Source organism: Patiria miniata, unplaced genomic scaffold, assembly GCF_015706575.1.
Source record: "Patiria miniata isolate m_02_andy unplaced genomic scaffold, ASM1570657v1 HiC_scaffold_5, whole genome shotgun sequence".
Classification (NCBI taxonomy): Eukaryota; Metazoa; Echinodermata; class Asteroidea; order Valvatida; family Asterinidae; genus Patiria; species Patiria miniata.
In genome coordinates this window covers 40,959,848-40,982,342 of record NW_024037072.1, presented here as the reverse complement: position 1 = coordinate 40,982,342, position 22,495 = coordinate 40,959,848, and the positions used below count along the sequence as shown (strand labels likewise).

At 39.3% G+C, this 22,495-nt stretch overlaps 1 protein-coding gene and 2 long non-coding RNA genes across 4 annotated transcripts; all 3 read right to left on the bottom strand.

The window, feature by feature from the left end:
* Window positions 1-5,632: 5,632 nt before the first annotated feature.
* Window positions 5,633-10,831, bottom strand: LOC119742096 (arylsulfatase A-like). Its single transcript, XM_038218120.1, has 4 exons — window positions 10,568-10,831; window positions 8,970-9,593; window positions 7,103-7,358; window positions 5,633-6,152 (listed from the first exon to the last, which is right to left on the bottom strand). The coding sequence occupies exons 1-4, from the start codon at window positions 10,807-10,809 to the stop codon at window positions 5,730-5,732; spliced, it is 1,545 nt and encodes a 514-aa protein (XP_038074048.1). The 5' UTR covers window positions 10,810-10,831; the 3' UTR covers window positions 5,633-5,729.
* Window positions 10,832-11,600: 769 nt separating this feature from the next.
* On the bottom strand, window positions 11,601-13,268 carry LOC119740381. The gene is made up of 2 exons (XR_005272675.1): window positions 13,225-13,268; window positions 11,601-13,063 (listed from the first exon to the last, which is right to left on the bottom strand). It is a non-coding gene; the product is annotated as an uncharacterized LOC119740381 (long non-coding RNA).
* A 3,887-nt stretch (window positions 13,269-17,155) lies between these two features.
* LOC119740746 lies at window positions 17,156-19,588 on the bottom strand. Of its 2 annotated transcripts, XR_005272697.1 has the most exons (4): window positions 19,119-19,588; window positions 18,322-18,505; window positions 17,972-18,102; window positions 17,156-17,702 (listed from the first exon to the last, which is right to left on the bottom strand). It is a non-coding gene; the product is annotated as an uncharacterized LOC119740746 (long non-coding RNA). The 2 variants fall into 2 exon arrangements; XR_005272698.1 differs by lacking the exon at window positions 18,322-18,505.
* Window positions 19,589-22,495: the final 2,907 nt, after the last annotated feature.

Sequence of the window (22,495 nt, the reverse complement as noted above, 5' to 3'; positions counted from 1 at the left end):
TCGAGTCCAGAAAATTGTCCATGCAAAATTCTGTATCCAAATGAATTCCAGATACACATGTATTTGATTTACTAAAGCCAATCATGTACTTACCACTGCCAATACCATTACCAGAGATCGCTACCAAAACACAAGCATCAGAAAAGAAATATCCAAAACTGTAAGATCATTAAAAAAATGATTAAACTTTGATTAAAAAATGATAAACAAAATACTAGAACACGGAACACTGCACGTACATGTACATACTTGCAACGTATACAACACGGGAAAACAACACACAAAAAACGTGCAGTAAGTAGTTCTCCTGACTCTAAATTGAGCCCGTGTGAAAATCATGTAATGAGTCAGGCAGCCAGACTCTAAAGGTTTGTCCCCCGATCGGGGGACAGTCTCCGATTTGGGAGACGGCGCTGCTGAAAAAAAATCTGTGGGCCGGCTGTCTCCGAATACGGGGACAGTCTCCAGGAACGGGGATTGTCCGCGATTTTTCACGTGCGCCCGTACTGACCTTGCGTGGATTTCTAAACACCGTACCGTACCAATGAATAGAGCTAGGCCTATATATTTGCACGCGATCATAACACGGACGCGCACTGCTCATTATTGATTCAATGCGATCCTGAGCACCATGGAAGAAGGACTATAGTCCCGATATGGGAATCTTTCCGATTTCTCTTAGCTTTCCATACACACTTTTTGAAATTGTTCATATCTTTCAAACCATCGATAATCGCAGCCAACGACTCTATCTTACGGCGTGCTTTCGCTATTTCGCGTGGAGTCTGGACTTAAATCCCTATTGTACATCGTGAAAGAAGAGGAACCAGACTACTGTGCATGTGGGCTTTTAGACTCGTTCCCAGTCCATCCGCCCGACGGTATGGGGTGCAGATCGAAGTGAGGTTCTCGGATTTTATTTTCCCTTGGAAATGTTATAAACCATAACCTACTAAGCAAAAGAAAAATATTCTGAAGGATTAAAAAACAAGCCATCAGCGTCATCATGAATTCAGAACGACCAGGATGCCGTTGTGTTTGTCATCGACTTCATTTAGACATTGATCCTTGAGATTGGAAGTTCCGAGTTTGGCAACTTTAATGACAATTGAGTAATGTTGCAAGACCTCTTTGTGGACAAATTTTAATTTCATTCTGCGAAAATTCCGGTATATACCATATACATGTACATGTATTACCTTAAACATGCTTGCTGATGACAAGCTTACACAAGTTTAGTGTCAGTCCGAAATTAAAAACTGTAACGTCCGGAAATTGGGGCCGCACAAAATTTATAATAATAAAAAATACATTATAAGTCAGGCCTATACTCATGATACATCAACAAAATACATGTACATACTTGAACAGCGTTAGGTATAGGGTGAAACGTAGCTTTTGTTCCCCAACCTGTGGACAAATGCAATCAGAATACAAGTGACGGATAACTATATATAATATTAATACAAATATATATATAATTGCATAAAAACATATTTACGGCAAGATAGGTTTTAACAACGGCGCATGTTTGATGTGACTTCTGAATTCAAGTTACCGATGTTCATTTTTTGGGTCCTGGAAGCGCTATTTTCTTGTTAATATCTGAAGATAATTTATTTTTATCCCCCATAAGTTATAATGTCTTTTCAAAAAGTTTAATTGGCAATGCATTATGTATGAAATATGATATTTTGGGAAATTTCCCAAGGTTTCCTACAGAAGGTAGGCCTATACAGCATATTTTGTTCGTCGTGACATGATTGTTTCAGCGATGTTGACCACACTAGCCAGTATTGACCCACTCCGAACAAACAATTTCAAAATCGTTAATTTTTGGCAACACATGTACCACAACTGCGCATGCGTATTACCATGGTGAAAATAATGCAAACTTTTCTTCTAGCACGGTGAGCCACTGAGCAAGCCTGGCCGCGAGGCGCTTTCTCTTGTTAATTCTCCTGTTAATTCCTCCATGATGCCATGCAGTTACATTTCGCTCACACATGACAGAGATTTCTGTGTAACTGTCGATGTCGATATGGTGCTCATCACTAGTCCTTGTCAAATCCAAAACCTAAAGGAAAGGGAGAAAATAAAATGATTTTTTTTTACGAGAAAATAAGATTATTATATAACAAACCAAACGGTAAATCATCATAAACTGCCAATCAACCAATGCCCGATCACTGTCACGATCAATGCTGAAACTTATCAAAGCTCTATTAAATCACACGTAATGACAACAACATAAAACGGCGCGTGCCGCGCGCCGGCCAACACACCCTGCAAGGGCCATGTTTACCGACCAGCCGCTGCTCACAGAGCTAGAGGCTATAGGCTAGGCAGCTGCGCGCAACGCGGAAAATCACGCTGCGCTTTATCGGCCACTCGCAGTCTCAACCGTACCTCTAGGCTTTGACTTTCTACGGTAATTTTTTGTATTGGTAACTCCAACTTTAGCTATCTTCTTGCAGTTTTACCGGAAACCTTCAAAACGTCGTTTGAAAATGTTGCCTTCCTATGGAATTTCGCAACTTTCAGAAAACTTGGTGTAATTTCACGGAACGTTTAACGAAAAGTTCACGTAAAATGTATGCGCATGTTTACGTGTGCAACGCCACTGTAAATGAGTGTGGTGCGGTTCTATGGAATAGAAATGAAAAACAACTTCGAGTTCAGGAGTCAAGGAACCGCGCGTTGTACTTAAAAAGAAGCACGTGCACAGACCTTATTATATATTTTTTTTATTCCATGGGAATAGTTTGGAAAAAAAATACTGGCCTACACTCGCGCCGACGGCTTCACAGACGCCGTGATTGCAATTTATCTATTCATTTTTGTCGTATTGAGTTGTTCGTAAAAATCAATCGGGCAGATCAAAGAAAGGTCTACTCACCATGATGATCATGACGTGCCGAAGTAACGTGCGTAACTTTGCAGCGTAAAAGGGTGTCACGGCGATTCCAGGGGAAAATTCAATTGTCCCGTTCCCGAAAGTTGATTGGTATCACATTATGAGAATTTACATGCATTATTGATATACAATACATGCGTGTCACTCATTGTCTGTGATGACAAGTGATCGAGTCATGAATTTGTTGTGTAATATTTCGTTTAAAATGTTATATTCATTCGACTTGTAATTATTTTGCTTGTTTTATAATGAGCTGTCCAACCATTTGTAATTGGTTTTGTAAAGATAAATAAAGTATTTTGAATTGAATTGAAAGGAATTGGCAATGATATCGAAGACACTGAACAATGTTTTAAAAAAAATCGTGTTCGCGCACTACTGCCACGACGTAGAGTTTCTCTGCATCGCACGGCAGTTCCAGGACGTATTTTTTTCTTTGAGAAGTAATCCATGGAAGAATCCATTTGGAAATGTTATGTAACTAAACCCAGGATAAGAGAGGGTGTTTACGATAACGGATCGCCGTCATTTCAATTAAAGAACACCGCACATCAAATGTATAACCATTTGGTTCCTAACGATCTGGACTGCCTACATTGGAAAGCGAAAGATGTTATGTACAGGCCTGTTGCTTTTATAGCTCCATGCTTTAAACATGGATTCCGACAAACATGCATGTTTGTACTGTCAATTTTGCTTGTAAAACTCCCTCGTAAACGCGGGCGACCTTAAAACTTCAAACACCTTCTGACAAACGTGAGCGTCCCCATTAAAGCCACTTTATCAACACAAGGTGTTAGTTAAGCATTTAAGCAAAGATAGGAAGCGGTCGCCGTCCCCATTAAACACGGTTACCGCCACAAATCAACTTGCCTTTGTTAGGTAAACACCACAACATGCGCCGTGGTACTTAATCACGAGATCGACTTAGCGCTTCTGCGGGATCGTGTGTGGTTTTATAATCCTTCCTAAGCGGATTACGTTGACGGTACTCGTTCACGTAAGGATTAATTTTCCCGTGGTCGTGATTCACTAACCGTGAACGGGACTGTACATTGTATCTGCATGTCTGGACATATCAGACGTTATACAGGAGACATGGATCTGTGGATAACGGGTGATACTCAGACTACCGATATGTTTGCTAGACCTAAACACTTTGTGCCGAGATTATTTTGACATTGACTGGACCCAAGCGCGGGATTGTTTTTCATCAACCTCGATGCCAGAGGTATCAGGGTAGCACACACTAATATTACCGGCCTTGCTCGCTGCGAGCGGGTCGTAGACAGATATATCCGGCATTACTTGTTTCGTGTTTAATCATCATCCACTCAATCCGTTAATCCCAACATGTCAACCACCATTGGAAAAATATCAGAAAGATACTCTGTACATTTTGATAAGGAAAGCGCCAAGAAGAAACTGATCACTTCCTCACTGAATTATGCATGTGACGCAAAGGATTATGGGTAAAAGAAATGGTGCACACTAATGAGCTTGTGCGCTGGCATGACATGAATTTCATCAGATGTTAATATCCAGTCACAATGTACTATTGTATTGGATAATACACATTTCGGATACAACAAACGTTTTGGCTGGTTACCACGGTTTTCATACTAACGGGAGCTGACTGTGCAATGTATATATCAACTGCTAAGGCAGTTCTTTATCTTAACTGCAGTTGGGTAGTAAATACGGAGGCTTTGTACCTTATGTTTTTCTATTAACTGTTTTTGTGGCCAACAGAAAGGCAACTGGTTATAAGGCCCAAAAAAAATAATAATCGGTCTCTGGTCAGACCGAAGTTTCGGAATTGATGCAGCGACGCAGTTTTTTTGCGTGTTTTTTGGTGGCTTTTTTTTTTTTTCCAGCTTGAATTGTACAGACAAGGTGGGTACTATTTTGCTTTTTTGTGTCCTCATTATACATTGGCATCCTCCATAATTTGCCTTGGTGCCCTTTATCATTTGCCTTGGTGCAATTTCCCCATTCCTTGGTGCTCCTTGGTACAAAAATTTGAGGAGGTGTGGCAATAGAGGGCGCTGTTGTAGCTTTCGTGCTAATTAGCAGGAAAAAAAGGTTGACGCGCATGATTAAAATCAACGGGCGTGCTGACCAGAGACCGAGTATTTTTTTTTTGGCCTAAAAATAAAATAACTCGAAAGAGGTTTACACCGATTAACAAACAGGCATAAATGTAACTTTCTTATTTTTACATCACAAAAAAGAATAAAGTTCAAGGAACAATTACCTTTGATTTTAATCACTCCTTGGCAGTGGAAATCTGGGTTGAAAAAAAATTAGGTTTTCAACTTTTTCAGTTTTCACACTCTAGTGATTTCCATATGACTGAGCCCACAATTTGGTTCTGGGGAGAGCCAAGTCAATACACAATGAGGTAAGGAAAAGGGTTAATTTGGGCGACAATGCAGTGCGCCACCAAAAGTTTGCCATGTAGAGTCCATTTTTAAAGTTTACAGTCGACAAAACACGGCCCATTTGAATGAGTGTCAGTAGACAACTTCAGATAATTTGTTATAGATTGGGGCACAGCGTTCTGCCGCCTTACAAAAAACATGATATTGATAAAAACAAAAGAAAAGCGCAAACATATACTCGAATCATACGCTTACAAAAACTACTGACCGGAAAAACTAACAATTTCAAATGTCCCGCGCTGCAAATTTGTCGACCATCTCCCACAATGCACTGGGAAAAAGGAACTCTCTGTGGCAAACTCTTGGTGGCGCACTGCATTAAGAATCGCCCAAATTGATCGATCTATTGCTGTCACTAAAGGTTGGAATTAAACCTGAATGAAATTCACCCCTGATGTCCCACACTTACAGCATGATGGAAAGGGACTGCAACCTGGATTGCAGCATGGTTCCACCTTGGTGTCCGTCCCGTTCATCTGCGCCTTGCCCCACGTCATGCCGGCCTCAAATTTCTCCTTGATGGCTGCGATTTCCTGCAAGAGGGCACTATACTCCTTGTCCACGCTGAGGTCGTAGCGTTCGCCGGGGTCCTGATCCAGGTCAAACAGCAGCGGTGGTTGGTGATGGGTCAGTGGGGCACTGTTGCGACAGTCGTGGTCTCTGTTGCTGGATCCCGATAGTTTGCTTCCTTGCGTGTAGTAATGGGCCTTGTATTGCTTGTAGCGCACTGCGAAGATGCCTACCTTAGGGTTGGGCTCTACTGGGTAGTATATAAAGGTTTGCCTTTGACTCTGAAATTGAAAAAAATGAACTTGTTTTAGGATGAGGATGGTGGTTTGGTAGGGCAACATCAGAAGGTAGTGAACAATATTTGGAAAGGGTTTAAAATTTTGACCCCACCTGAAAAATGCTCTCATGGAGCACATAATTAAAACTAGGCATGTTAACCTAACCTTGCTGAAATGGAGGACAATTTCTGTTTGGTTCCGTTACATCTGGGTTGTGAACAAAAAGCATTTTGTTGGGGCTATTATGATCTGTTAAATTCAGGAGGGTGCACTGTCAGCTTTTTGTTGGATTCTGTTTGATTCAGCAAGGTTACTAGAGAAAAATCCGACACAATTTGGGTTGTGAACTGTATCTGATGTGCAATTTTTATACTTGAAAAATCTTCCTCGTTCAAATTCAAGTACACAGACAATTAATAATTTTTTTTCAGTGCATTCTCCGTGATCTACAACAAATTCAATAAACTTTAACTCCTTTTTTCCCCAATTTTTGGACATGCCCAACCCTCGGAATAAGGTTTTTGTTTTGGGCACAAACAGATCCACTTTGCGAGCAAACTGGCTCCGGGTCCATACATTATCAGTACTGATTGTGTTGATATCTTTTCGGTTGATATCTCATTCAAAAGAGAGTGACTTTGTATCGCTAGAAAAATAGCAATTTAGAAAAGGAATCAATTTTTTCGCAAAGAAATTCATAATTTAGCACAAACAGGGAATGCATCTTGAAGCACTTTTGAGCATACTACTGACTTCATGTTGTTTCTGTCTGAAAAAAAGTACTCTTTGCTACACTGAGTTGTCAATATGTAATACGTTGGTAGAGCTCAGTCATCAGATACGAATCCCAAGTGAGTATAATGCGAACAGCAAACTGTCTCATGTCAGATTTTGTACAAATATTTATGTTTTGCTCACACAGATGCACGCAATTAATCAAAAATGCAACTCACCGCCTTGTTATGAAACAACATCTCTGACATGTCCACACCGTCTAAGGTAACTCCCGCGGGCAGGGGGGCCCCAGTGATGTTGGCCACGGTAGGCAGTAAGTCCAGGCTACTGGCTAGCGATAGGGTACGGCCAGGCGAGATCTTACCGGGCCAGTAGGCCAACGCTGGTACCCTTTGGCCCCCCTCATAGGTGGTGCCCTTGCCGCACTTCAAGAGGCCGGCGCTGCCCCCTCTGTTCTGGTTCAGGATACTCGGCCTGACGGATTGAACAAAAATGTAGTGGCTATTATTATGGTAGCCTTTAAGCCAGAGTCCATCATTTGCAGCTATCCAAAAAATAACTGGCGTAATTATTGTTGGAAAACATACTTGGTTGAAAGATAGTAAGGGGACTAAACTCCCTGTGAAATTATTTTTTCTGGCAAGCTGTCATTCTGAAGAAATCAACAAAAGAAGGCTTTTCCAATGGAGCGTCTTCCAAAGAAGCACCGTTGGAAATTTCCATTAGTAGTTTGTTATTTTATTCAGTGAAGTGCGCGCAAGTGTTGACACGATGCACATGCGCACGTGGTCGCTATAATTCGTCAGATCAGTGCGCGACATCGCGTACCTGCAATCAGCTCAGTGAGAACGTGTCTCGGACTGCTTCAAACGAACAAAATGCAGAAATTACAAATGATGGACTTTACCTTTAATGCAATTTTCAATGGCTTTAGTTATAGCATTGCAAAATCTGTATCACATGTATAACTGCACTTCCAACCAGAGTGCTTTGGTAACTTGACTGATTTAACCCTAAACTTCCCAAATCCTCCCAAATCCTCTTTGCAAAATGAAGGATTTTGCAGAATTGAGGCTATATGGCAAAAATGTGTGGCAGATTTTGAAGGATGCACTGTGTCAAGGTCTTTGGTCAGACCTTGTGTTGTTTATATTCAGCCATGCATAAATTTAGGCTTGACATCCTCCGCACTGCTCCAGGATGTCACTGGCTCTGCCTCAACATATTGACAGTGATTGCCTGAGGATTTTGCAAAATTGAGGTAGTGGTCACCCCTCCAAGGACCAAATTCAAGAAATAAACGGAGGATTTTGCAGGATTGTGGCTGAATGCAATTTGTACATGGAGGCAGCCGGAGGATTTTGCAGGATTGAGGTTGCATCCTAAAAAAAGGCCTATTAAGGAGTTAGGGTTAATGTTGAACTACGTTCCGGATTGAATCTGGCATTCCGAAATTTATAATAATTTTCTTTTGTTTTATGTTTGAAATCAAATCCCAATTTTTATTGAAGTAGATTTAATATTTGTCTTTAGTGAACCATGGCTTTAGAAGATTTTTTTTTGATGGTTGACAGTCCAGTTCCAAGACCGGGCTTATGGGCAATTCCACGGTTACTCACGTTGCATTTTTGATGTACTTTTGAGTTTCCTTGGGCTGTAATTACCTTACTGAAAAGGTTTAATAACTGTTATCCCCATGGTTGATAGAGTAGACCTAGACCTACCTAATCACCAAAGATGACATCCAGGAAAATGTGTTAAAGTTATGTATGATAAACAAGACGCACAAAATCGGTTACTCACGTTACATTTTTGTAACGTGAGTAACCAATTTTGTGCTTTTTGATAATTTGTGAGGTTACTTTAAAGATTATAACTGCAAATAATCCAATATGCCTTTAACCTCTGTCCTTTTTAACTGTTGAAGAAGAACTCAAACACAGACTCCGTAGGTATTATATAATAAGCCCTAGGTGCCCCTCATTGACCAGATTGAAATAAAATCTTAATAATTTCACTTTGATGTAAAGCAAAAATTGTGGAAATGGACAATGATAGACTGAATGTGCATGTGATCCTCCCTACCCATTATCGGAGGTGAAGAACACAAAGGTGTTATCAGCCACGCCGCTGTCCCTCAACTGCTGGAGGACTTGGCCCACGCTCCAGTCCAGCTCAGCCAGCGAATCCCCAAACGTGCCCCTGGCCGTGGTGTTACGGAACGCCTTGCTGGCAAACTGTGGATGATGGGTGTGCTGGTAGGCATAGTAGAGGAAGAACGGCTTGCCGCCGTCAGCACTCCTGGCTATGTAACTCTTGGCAAAGGCGGTGTAGCGCTGCTCAAGAGTCAAGAGGTCTGTCGGCTGCTCGACAATCGTGCCGTTATGGAACAGCGGGCAGCTTGAGTACTGGACATCGCAGTCGTTGAAGCAGTGGTCGTCGGGATAGAAGCAAACCTGGCAGGGGCACATGTCGTGGGAGTACGGTATCCCATAGTACTCGTCAAAGCCCTGATTGGTCGGCAGGTACTTGCCGCCCTGGCCGACTCCGAGGTGCCACTTTCCGACGATTGCCGTCTGGTAGTTGACCGCTTTGAGCATCTCTGCTATGGTGACTTCGTTGTGCTGTAGGCCGCCTGTGGAGTCAGGAATGAAGACTCCTGGCCATATCCCTGAACGTGTCTGGTAGCGCCCAGTCAGTAGGGCAGCTCTGTTCAAAAAGTAATAATAATAATGTAGTGGATACAAGGGCGCCCTCACGTGACAGGACTCAATTAAGGTCAGTCATTGCAAAAATGATGATAAGACATGAATCTAACATGAATGTTAGGAAATACTTAAAAAAATTCTTGACTCTCCATTTTTAGACTTTGAACATACATGTAACCGCTAAAGTGGCGTCAGGTTGCACTTGCAACATATTTTCCTAAAAATGCTCAAAGGACTAAAAAAAAAGCGAACAATGGCGAAAGAGGGCCCCAAGTATCAACGGGTCTCTTTGCACACATGACAAACATGACAAAGTTCCATACCATCATGACCATTACAAGCCCCATAAATGTGGCCAATTTACTGGACTGTCTCCGTAAATAAAGGCCACACTTCCACACCATGTACAAAAACATGTAGAACTTTGTCAAATTTTGGATTTTCCCATTTAGGCTTAGTTTGTAGTTTATTTTTGCTTTAGAAGCATACTCACCCTCTTCATAGGCTAATCAGAAGGTGCTGCCTTTTTCAGATGTCTATTTTTTTCATGAAATTTCCAGATTCATTCGCATACGTGTGTATCAATATTTCAACATGAAATTTTACAAAAATTAGACAAAGTTCGACATTTTTGTACATGGTGGAAGTGTGCTTTATTTACGGAGGTAGTCCAGTAAACTGACCACATTAATGGGGCTAGACCATTAGGCCAAAAAAAATAATTGTTCTGCTTCCGGTTTCCCTACCCACCCTATTCTGACAGCCCCTACCCTAATTTTTTTATTGGAAAAATGAGGAAAAATTACCCAAAACCATCAATTTCTACCTGTTGCCCTTGACTACATGCAGACGCCTCCATATGATTGTACACAAACAATTTGGCAAAACAAAAAAATTCCCTACCTACCTACCCTATTATCGAATGCCATGTAATCGGAAGCAGAATGTTTTTTTTTTTTTTTTTTTTGGCCTTACCTGGATGGACTGCAAACGGCAGATGCAACATAAAACTGCATGAACTGTAAACCAGACGCAGATAACTGATTCAAATTCGGTGTCATAGATGTTGGATGGCCATAGGTTTCAAGATCTCCAAACCCCAGGTCGTCGGCAAACAAAATTACGACATTTGGGGGCGAAAGTTTAGCGCTATCACAGAATATCAACGAAAATACCCAACACACGAGGCCAAGACGGAAAACGCAGGAGGCTGCCATGTTTGCTCCCGATTTAGTTATACTGCCCTCATCGTCAGGTATTTGCCAGTTTATATGCACCGCTAATATGGTATACTGCCCTCATCGGCAGCCTGGTATGCCCAATTAACTTTAAATACCGCCCTCATCGGTAGTAAGTGGTCAGTTTCCACCATTAAGGGTTGCAGAATAGAGTGATAAATACACCCAATTCCGAAATTAAGGGAAAAAACTAACAACTCTTCAAGGTGTTTGAGACACATATCAAATTGAAGATAAGTTTCATTGTCTTTATTTTCTGTAAAAAAATTTTGTGGTTAAACCATTGACCTTTGGGAGAAAATTCCATCCAAAGATGATCACCCCTAAAAAGTAGTCTTGAAACCGTCCAAAATCGAGCAATTTTACGGCCAAACTTTATCCGAATTTTACAGAAATACGAGGTAGCAGTCCTGTTCACGGCGTCCGAACCTATGTCCCACAAAAATGCTCCAATAGCAAAACAAATGGGGGCATGCAAATTGTGATTTGGCCGGCTCATGCAAATTCGGGCCTATTTATTGGCCCACCTTAAAATTAGAACCTAGGAGCCCAGGGAATTTTTGGTTCCCGTTAAAGAGTAAGGATTTTGTCCCTTATAAAAACACCTTATTATTTTATATTCCCTGACGTGACATGTGCGCCACCCCGTCCCCAATCACCATAAATAATAAAACGTCATTTCAGCTGGGTTTTGTTACTTTTGTAGTAGCCTTACCTCCCCCAACCACTAAAACAAAAATATACAAAATACTGACAATCTTCCAAGGATACCAAGTGTCTCACATCTTTCAAGTTTTATTTATTTTGTTTAATTCTTTAGTCTTATTGACATACAAAGATTTAAACCAATTCATGCAAACAAATACAAAAGATTCAAAATGAGAAAAAAAATGTTAGGCAGAAGGCAAATAAATTTGAGAAATTACACGGTAAAGCCAGGTTTTCCGTATTTCGCCATTTTGTAAATTAATAAGATTTTAAAAAGGGAAGATAAAACTGGGGAATGCCCCCCTCCCCAAAAATTCCTAGATTATTTTGAAACATTTCAGTACTATATTTTGTCTAATATAGCTATTATATGAATACAATATTTGATACAAGGCAAGTTCAACACTCGATATATATTGCGTTTATCCTTTTGTGAGGTTAGTTAATTATTAATAAGAAAATGAAAAGACATGCAAAACCACCAAGAAAAACAAATGTGCATATGAAGTAAAAAATACAACAAGTAAAAAAAAAGTGCAATGAAATAAACCACAAAAGGATCAACACAAATGTAATTCGAGTGTCACTTATACCTGTTGCAACGCAATAAGTAGTTTTCCCGAGTTGAATTTAATAACATTTTCTTTTAATGCGAAAAGAAAGAGTCTCTGCATAAGTTAAATTGAGGGGGAGGGGTCTTCAACCTTTCTTATATTTTCCAACATTTTGATGGATAGAAGTTCCTGAACAGTTTATTCTTTAAATGTTCCTAATATTAAACGTTCTGGTGTTTTCTGATAAATATACAATGTACAGAAAGTCACGTTTTAGTTAAACCGACGTCTTGTTACAGACGTTACATTGAAATAAAGTTTGTAAAATTTCTCCAGTTTTTAAGCAATAAATTAATCCTTTTGGAAATCAATCAAATTTCATAACTTAAATTGGTTTTCTTAAAATGCACATTCAATATCAAGTTAAATTTATAGAGCAAAATTGTCCATTGTCGAAGGAACAAAAATCAGAAAGCCTCAGGGCGAGACCTCGCTTATAATTTACCAAGAAAATCCTACTGAATGCATTAAAGGTATAAAAGGTGTATTCAATGATTTTCTCAATGATGTAATGATTTTGGATAACCCAAGACAGATCAAAGGAACATCCCTTCTCCCAGACATGTCACTGTAAAAAGCCGGTGCCAAATTATTACCCTTACAATAATTTTTCAGCAAGTTTCCATTATTGTCCATTGTTAACTGTCTGTTACAGTAGGCCTATCAGGTTTAAGATAATTTTAGAGGAATAGATAATTTAACAAAATAAAAAAGACTTTTCATTTATTTTAATGTTGTTGCTTTATTGTATGACATCAATGACATTGCATTATACAGTCTGATGTATCATTTCATATTATGCAAGCTAGATTTTTTTAGCTTAAGTCTCCGCTGGGGGCATCCTTGTCCTTGTCCAGATAGAGCAGCGTCGTCATCGTCCAGTCTTGTCCAAGCTTGGTGGTCCTCATGTCCTAAACATGACAAAATAAGCAAGCAAATTAATTTTATTTTTTTAGGAAATCAAGCAAAAATACCAGCACTCGTTGTGGAAGAACATAGGAGAGCGCCAGATCACCCATTTTAATTAGTTCTGTGACTTGTTTCTGTTCATTTTAAGTACGTGTAAACTAACCTCAAGAATCAGTAATGGAAAGCTCAGCAAGCAGGTCATCCGTTCATCTGTCCGTCCTCCTCCCTGCTTCCGGTTCCTCGGGTTTCTGTTTGATGAGGCTGTTGGAGCCCTGACGATGGCTTGAGGCAGGCTCATCCTCATCTCAGTAGAGCAATTCCCTCATCAGTCAGCGGTCCTCATTTCTCTAATGGATTAAAATAAAGAAAGAAAATATCCGAATTATTATTAAGAAATACGTGCAAAGGGAAAGAAAACCTTGAATCAACCCCACAAAGCAACAAAACGCTATACCAGCACTCGTTGTGGAAGAACATAGAAGAGCGCCAGATCGCCCATTTTGATTAGTTCTTTGACTTGATTGTTTCTGTTCAAGTACATGTACACAAACCTGATAATCCGTAATGGGAAGCCCAGCAAGCAGGTCATCCGTTCATCTGTCGGTCCTCCTCCCTGCTTCCGGTTCCTCGAGCTTGTGTGTGGTGAAGCTGTGAGCCTTGGGGGTTCATTTTCGTCCAGACAAAGCAGCCTAGCTCATCCAGTATGTCTCAACTTTTAGATCTTCAGTTTCTTTGGTGAAAGCTTCAACTCTTTCCTAAATGAATAGGGGTACGAAAACACTGGGCCTAGCCCATATGTTACTGAAGTGAACCATTCCATTGCATTGAAAAATTATGTCTGAAGCTAATTACCTGTTACCTGGTCATGGTTTTGACCCAATGGAAACTAAACGATTCTACCCATGTTTCCTTTATTTGCTATTAATAACAGACATTATTGTTTGTCTTAATTCACAAACATGTCACATGCATGCTACTATAAACGAACATTAATGAAATTCACTTGACTTTAGCGGTGATCTCAACCGTGCCGATCCCTTCCAAATCGGACTTACATTAAACATGCGGCGGAAGGAAGGTTACATCTGGGCAAAAATTTACAAGGAAATATTAAGTATTGCATGTGACTCTATACCTGTCGCATGTCTTAAAATATTATAAAAAAAAAAATTACGGCAAGTACGGTAAACTCATATCCTCACAAACATTTCATTGTGCAAGTCTAAGACCGATGACATTAAACTATCGGTGATGCCAGGTATTAGCTATCTCTTTCACTACCACAGCGCTGTTATTTTGGCCGTTAGTTTCTGTTTTCTCCCCTTCAATAATAATTTAAAAAAACACACCGATCAAGCCTCATCCCAAGCCGATGCTTGATGGTAGGCCTTTTATCAAAGGTCAAAGTAAGACAACCATGAGTAACTAAATGATAGACTTGATGAAAACATGTATCCCTGCCGATCTTTCCAAATCGGACTTACATAAATGATGAAGATTGAAGAAAAAAAAACACAAGAACACAAAGAAATGTCGCATGCGATATTAAATAAGTATGCCGCATGTCTTACATACAGCCATTTTACCATTTCGCTTTGTTGATTACCGTTGTACCCTTTTACATGCGTAACATGTTTTATATATTTTTTCCAAATCGGAGTTGTATAAATAATGCAGACGAAGGTTAAAACAATTAAGAAAACATGATGAAATATCGCATGCGATAGTTAATATGTCGCATGTCTTACAGCCATTTTCTCTATCAATTTGTTGATTACACCAAGTTGTACCCTTTCACGTGCATAACGCTTTTCGTTTGCCATTACGTCTTTTTGAAGGCAAAGTTCTCAACGATGTCACAATTTCAGTTATTTTCGCTGACGAATATACTTTAAAGATGTGGTGTAGATCTGTGTAGATCTGTTTTTGTTTGATATGGTAGATTATTTTCCGTAATTTCCGTCATTTGTTTTGCCGCCGTCATTTTCCCCGCCGTTTGCCGAAATTTTCTTACCGACTTCTTGAAGCAATGTATAGTATCGGAAGTTGCTGGCAATCATAATTTCATAATTTTTGTTTATCACAATTTCGGTCATTTTTCTGCAGCCAATTTTTGCACGACATCGAAGTGTAGAAAATTAACACCGATTTTAAGAATATATTTCGGTCGCTATACCGCTGGTACATTTTTACCGTAATTTTAGTCGCTTTATTTTTGTTATTTCCGTAAAACCGATTTTTTTTTCTGTTACTTTGCATGGTAAGAATAATGACACTGATATCAAGTATTATTTCTCATACTACGATGTGATTTTGTTTGGCCGTATGTTTCGTTACTTTACTTTTTTTGCCGCGTTGATTTTCCGTGTAATTTTCGTCATTTTCTTTGCCCTAGCACGGAAGCGGAGTAGTATTTATGTGGGAAGAAAATCCACGTAGGCCTATATACGATTTGATTTTCGCTGTAATTTATGTTTGACCGGTTAAATTTTTTTTTCCGTCACATTCGTAGTCAAATATTTCGGGTAGGTCGGCCTACGGCAGTAAAGGTAAAAATAACACTGATTTCAGTTATTTTTTTCCAATATACCCATACACTTGGCGTAAAAAAGATTTTCGTGGTTTCAAGTTTTTCTAATATTACTGACTGCGCAAAACTGTGCAGCCTGATTTCTGATCTAATATTCTTCAAGTTAATTGTGAAGGTTAGAATTTAGAAAGTAGCCTTAACAGTCCTGATGATAACATATTATTATTGTCAGAATAAACAAACGTGTGCCGACGTGACGCTGATAATGGCAATTTGCCTTGGAAACCACATTGTTACTCGCACACTATAAACAAACATTCAAGAAATTCACATGACATTAAGATGACAAATGTCCACTTAACCCTTGCCGATCCCTTCCAAATCGGACTTACATCATACGGCGGAAGGAGGGTTACGTGAAGGCAAAAATTAACGAGGGAAATACTAGTGTCGCATGTGACTCTCAACCTGTCTCATGTCTTAAAATATTTTCTTCTCATGTACGGTAAGCGCGGTATACTCATACCCGCACAAAGATTTGATTTAGAAAGTCTAAGACCGATGACATTAAAACTGATCCCAAGTATAAGCTATCTGTCACTACCGCAGCGCTATTATTTTGGCCGTTAGTTTAAAGGATAAAATTATACGTTTTAAAAACGCTGTATCCCTGCCGATCTTTCTAAATCGGACTTACATTAATGATATAGGTAAAGGTTGAAAAAAAATTACAAGAACACAAAGGAATGTCGCATGCGATATAGTAAACCTACCGCACGTCTTACAAGCCATTTGCCCTGATCGCTATGTTGATAACATAAGTCGTACCCTTTCACATGCATAACATGTTTTTCCCCAAATCGGACTTGCATAAATAATGTTGAGGAAGGTTGAAAAAATTACAATAACACGAAGAAATGTCGTATGCGATGGTTAACATGTCGCACGTCTTACACAGCCACTTTCAATATCGCTTTGCCGATTACGGAAGTTGTATACCCTTTCACACACATAACTTGTTTTGGCCAATTGGTCCTTTTGAAGGCAAATTTTACGACGATGTCACCAATTTCAGTTATTTTCGCAGACGAATATACTTTAAAGATGCGGTGCAAATCAGCGACAACAAATGCCTTTATAATGCCGCTGCACAATGTCATTAAAATTCAGTTATGTTCTTAACTTATTTTCTGTTGGAAACGGAGTAGTATTTCTACGAAAGAAATGTCCCATTTGATTTTCGCTGTAATTTATTTTGCGCCGATTTGATTTTTGTCCTCGTTCCATTTGGCGTGATTTTTTTCCCCTAAGTTTGTCATTTTAATTTTGTTTTGCCAAAATTCGCTTCCCGACTTTTTGAAGAGCTGTAGAACCGGTAGTTGCTACCGACCAATGTCATAATTTTGTAAATCATGATTTCGTTTTTTGTTTGTTTCTGTAGCCAATTTTTGCATGGCATCGAAGTTCAGAAGATTGACACCGATTTTCAAGTATTTAGTTCTTTCGCTGCCGATGTTAAAGTTATTTTGCTGTAGTTTTCGTCATTTTAATTTCGTTATTTCCGTAACCGATTTTTTTTTTACTTTAAAGATAAGAAAAATAACACTGCTGTTCAGTATTATTTCACTCACGAACGCTGTGATTTTTTACGCCGCACGTTCCGTCATTTTACTTAGGGTATATTTGCCACTTTGATTCTTGGTGTACTTTTCGTCATTTTTTCGGCCACTAGTCTTGTAGGAAGCGGAGTAGTATTTTTACGAAAAGAAAATCTACCATTTTATTTTCGCTGTAATTTATTTTTCGACCGATTTGATTTTTGTTTTCATTGTTCGTCACATTCGTAGTCAAATATTTCAGGTATAGGTATCTCAGTAAAGGTATCAAATAACACTAATATTATTACTTCCAATATCGCTGTAAATTTGGAGTAATAAATCGTATTTTCGTCGTTTGTATGTTATTTCAAACTAATAATATTGCAAAATATGCAGTCTGATTTCTGATCCAATATTTACGCAGATTGGAAAGTGTCCGATGAGGGCATCCTTGTCCAGATAGAGCAGCTTCGTCATTGTCCAGTCTCATCCAAGCTTGGTAGTCCTCGTCTTCTAAAATATGACAAACAAAATAAACAAGCAAACTTTAGAATTTATATTTAAAGAGAAAATCAAGCATCGTTAGAGGTGACGCAAGTAAACTTGAATCCTCAATCCTGATTGGTCGATCCATGGCAACAAGCCGTGCTACATATAACCAGGCCTATACAACATTTGCAAACATCAACATCAATCAGGATCGAGAGATTCAAGTTTATTTGAAGATAACTTTAAGTGTAGGCTTACATAATTATCCCTGGTCTCTTTTCAAGTAAACATACCTTAAGAATCGGTAATGGCCAGCCCAGCAGGCAGAGTCAGTCAACCGTCGGTCCTCCCACCTTATGGCAGCTTGAGGCAGGCTCATCCATCTCAGCAAGGCAACCCCCTCATCAGTCAGTGGTCCTCATGTCTGTAAAAAGATTCAAATGACGAAAGAAAATATCCGAATCATTATTAAGAAATATGTGAAAGGTAGAGCTATAGGGGGGGGGGGGGGGAGTTCGAATTAATCCCACAAAGCAGAGCCCCACTACCAGTGCTCTTTATTTGTGGGAGAACATAGAAGAGCGCCAGATCACCCATTTACTTGTTTTTGTTTATTTTTAAGTACATGTAAGTAAAAACTAACCCCAAGAATCAGTCATGGGAAGCCCTGCAAGCAGGTCATCCGTTCATCTGTCGGTCCTCCTCCCTGCTTCCGGTTCCTCGGGTTTCTGTTTGATGAGGCTGTTGGAGCCCTGACGACGTCTTGAGGCAGGATCATCATCATCTCAGTAGAGCAATTCACTCATCATTCAGTGGTCATCATTTTTCTGAAAGGATTCAAATGGCGAAAGAAAACATTTGAATTATTGAGTTGTATTCGTGCCAGGGCTAGAAAGGAGAAAGACAACATTGAATTAACCATACAAAGCAAAGCCACGCTACAATAGCTCGTTCTTTTGTGGAAGAACATAATAACAGAGTCAGATCGCCTATTTTGATGAGTTCTGTGACTTGCTTGTTCCTGTTAAGAGGAGGTCAATATGTAAACTAACCTCAAGAATCAGTAATGGGAAGCCCTGCGAGCAGGTCATCCGTTCATCTGTCGGTCCTCCTCCCTGCTTCCGGTTCCTCGGGTTTCTGTTTGATGAGGCTGTCAGAGCCCTGACGATGTCTTGAGGCAGGCTCATCCTCATCTCAGTAGTTGTCCTCATTTTCCTGAAAGAGTTCAAATGGCGAAAGAAAACATTTGAATTATTGAGTTGTATTCGTGCCAGGGCAAGAAAGGAGAAAGACAACATTGAATTAACCATACAAAGCAAAGCCCCGCTATACAGAGCTCGTTCTTTGTGGAATAACATAATAACAGAGTCAGATCGCCCATTTTGATGAGTTCTGTGACTTGCTTGTTCCCATTAAGAGGAGGTCAATATGTAAACTAACCTCAAGAATCAGTAATGGGAAGCCCTGCAAGCAGGTCATCCGTTCATCTGTCGGTCCTCCTCCCTGCTTCCGGTTCCTCGAGTTTCTGTGTGATGAGGCTGTTGGAGCCTTGGAGGGTTCATTTTCGTCCTGACAAAGCGGCCTAGCTCATCCAGTCTGTCTCAACTTTTAGATCATCACTTTCTTTGATGAACGGATTGAACGCTGCAACTCTTTTCTAAGTGAACAGGGGTACGGAAACACTGGGCCAAGCCCATTCGTTACTGAAGTGAAACATTCCAATGCATTATGTCTAAGCCTACCTGCAATGGCCACTTATGACCAAACAGAAAACGATTCTACCCATGTTTCCATTATTTACTTTTAAAAACAGACATGATCTTTTTGTCATAATGCACACGAACATGTACCGACGCTGATAATGGCAGGCTGCCAATAAGTTGTACCCGTTCACTTGGGGGGGGGGGGGTGGAATTAGGTTTTTTGAAGGCTCTTCTCGACGATGCCAACAATTTTGATGCCTTGAAATGCCGCTGTTTATAACTGAAATTCAGTCATTTTCTAAACAGATATTTTGTTCATTATGGAGTGATTTTTTTTCGTAATTTCGTCAATTTCATTTTCTTTTGCTGCCGTCATTTTCCCACCGTTTGCCAAAATTCGCTTTCCGACTTTTTGAGGCAATGTAGAATCGGTATTTACTGCTGATCATGATTTCATACTTTTTAAATCTTAATTTCAGTCTTTTTTGTGGCCAAATTTGGAAAAACATCGAAGTTTAGAAATTAACACCGATTTGGAAGTACATGTACATGTATTTACCTCTTTCGTTGCCGATGTTTAATTTTTATGCCGTAATTTTCGTCATTTTTATTGGTTATTTCCATAACCCATTTTTGTTTACTTTGTGTTAAGAAAAATAATACTGATTTCGGGTATTTTTACTCCCACTAACGGTGTGACTTTTTTTAGCTGTATGTATGTTTTCCTTGCGTTATTTTTGTCATTTTTCTAGCGTGTAGGCCTACACGTAGAAAGCGGGATGATTTTTTTCCGGAAAAAAAATTCGCTTACGATGTGATTTTCGCTATAATTTATTTTGGACCGATTTCAATTTTGTTTTCAGTTTTCGTCATACGCGTAGTCAAGTTAATATCCGGGTAGGTATTGCAGTAAAGGTAAACATAACACTGATTTCAGGTATTATTTATTCCATGTATACTGCCGAACATATTAACGTTAATTTATTATTTTCGTCAATTTGATCTTTGCCGCTTCAAAACCTTCGATTTTGCTGAACGATTTAACATTTTCGTAGCCGCAACGATTAATTTGATTTAAAAACATTTGATTTTGTCTACTGTCAGAGACAACAGACGGATACCATTAAAAAAATCACACCACACAGAGAGCAATGTACACACAGGCAAAAAAATCAAACATGCAACATTTACAATGAAACAAAAAAACAATCTACTTTTGATTTTTTTTCCCCCAAAAGTAATTTTCTCTGTAAGCATTTTTTTTACTCACAGATAAGTATATCTTTAAATCCTTGATATTTAACCGAGCTCAAAAGCTCCTTACAGAATAAAAATGTCTTTTATATGAATTTATACAAAGTATAATCAACCAAAGTTATGACTTTTGATTTTACTACGATCATTAAAATATGGTCAACTGTCAATTGTGCCCTCACTGCTCACAGACTAGCGAATTATAGATAAAGCGGCGCTTTTACAGACACTGTTAATCCCAGTTTTTTTTTGCCTTAATCTTCTTCTTTAGTGCTACTATAAGAGCGTTTGTGTCACCTTAACAGAGAGCTCATTTAGGAATTAGCGTTGATTATTATAAGCAACAGCTCTCTCTCTATGGCTGTTTAAGTAGTTTCGTCCTTCCGTGTTTTAGTTAAATGGTTTAAGTTAATGTTAAAGTTCTTCTGCAAGGAAGGGGCCTCTTGGAAATCGGCGCTACTAATATGCACCGAAGAGGGTATCCCTTACAAGTGACACAGCACCAGGCATGGTCACTGTCAATTGCAATGGCTTAGATTTTATGAATCTTGTTTGCTCTTAAACATTTTATAAAATTATAAAGAAATTATATCATCGTTGGTGGACAACGCACCAGGCATTGCCACTTTCTGTAGTTGTTTTACTAACTTTGTTTAATTATTGTTTTGAGATGCCAATGTCCGTATAGAGGGCAGTATTCCAGTCGATCGATAAAACATTACAAAATGACTATCAATCAATTACAAAATCGACTTTAAATTTGCGAGTGAAGTTTCTTAATACTGAAAATAAAATACACCAGTATTTTCAAGTTTAGGGGGGACAGTGTTTTTCATTAGACTGATTTTTGTTTGCATTTAGTTAGTGTTATTTTTATCTTTTTTTTAATTTTTTTTTTTTATAAAACCTTAAACTGCCCATCGCACTGCCTGCAGGCTCAATGTGCGCATGCTCGCAGCGGGCTATGCTTGCTCCCTAATTTTCGTTTGCTTCATTTTCCCTAACACTGCTCCTTGCACTTTGCTAAACATTTCCCTAGATTTTATCACTTCGAAGTATGGTACACGAAATCGCGCGATCGCGCGGGTACGCGGATACGTGGGTACGAAGACCAAGAGAAGATGAACATATTTTTCTTACTTAGGGCCTACTACTATACATATGACAATCACAACGTACGTACGTGATACATTTAATTTATCACATGCGTACGTGATAATATAATATTACGTACTAACGCAATATTAGTATTATCATTGCGTACATACCTGATAAATACATATTACGTACGTACATGTATTGCATATGTACGTGATAGTACGTGTGTCCTTAAACGAGTATACGTTGTGTATACGTACTTAATAATTATCACGTGGGCCCTACGTACGTAATAATTATCACGTGGGCCCTACGTGATAATATTACCTACGTACGTGATAATATTCAAGTACGTGCCTGAGTTATGTACATACGTGTCAATAACACATACGTAATAGTATTACGAAAAAAACCGAAATAACTCCCTATGTCCCCTCACGGTCTTCGCACCAAACCGTCTCCGGTCTAGCCAAAAAAACCACGAGTTTGCCGAACATTACGTATGAATATGCCTTAATTATTGTCGAACGGAAAGCGATAGAACGCGGTGCGGAGGTTTCTAAACGCGTATGAGAATATTTCGCTGAATTTAAATGCCTATATCATTATCCTAACACTCCTACAGATCCAGCAGCTGCTTTGCTTTGCGGATGCTGCATAATGCACGCCTACAGCGTCTGCACTCCTCCCAACTTGACCTACAAGAAACCCAAATTAATTGTTTGCATCAGTGCACCAACGTTTTGCCCAGAGTGTTGATTA

What these genes read in the sequence shown, in the direction of transcription:
- LOC119742096 (XM_038218120.1), bottom strand. Translation starts at nt 10,809, where the DNA reads ATGGCAGCCTCCTGCGTTTTCCGTCTTGGCCTCGTGTGTTGGGTATTT. An exon ending in GCCGTTTGCAGTCCATCCAG is followed by an intron (nt 9,594 to 10,567) that starts GTAAGGCCAAAA and finishes CTTTTTGAACAG; the next exon opens with AGCTGCCCTACTGACTGGGC. An exon ending in TTCTTCACCTCCGATAATGG is followed by an intron (nt 7,359 to 8,969) that starts GTAGGGAGGATC and finishes TCAATCCGTCAG; the next exon opens with GCCGAGTATCCTGAACCAGA.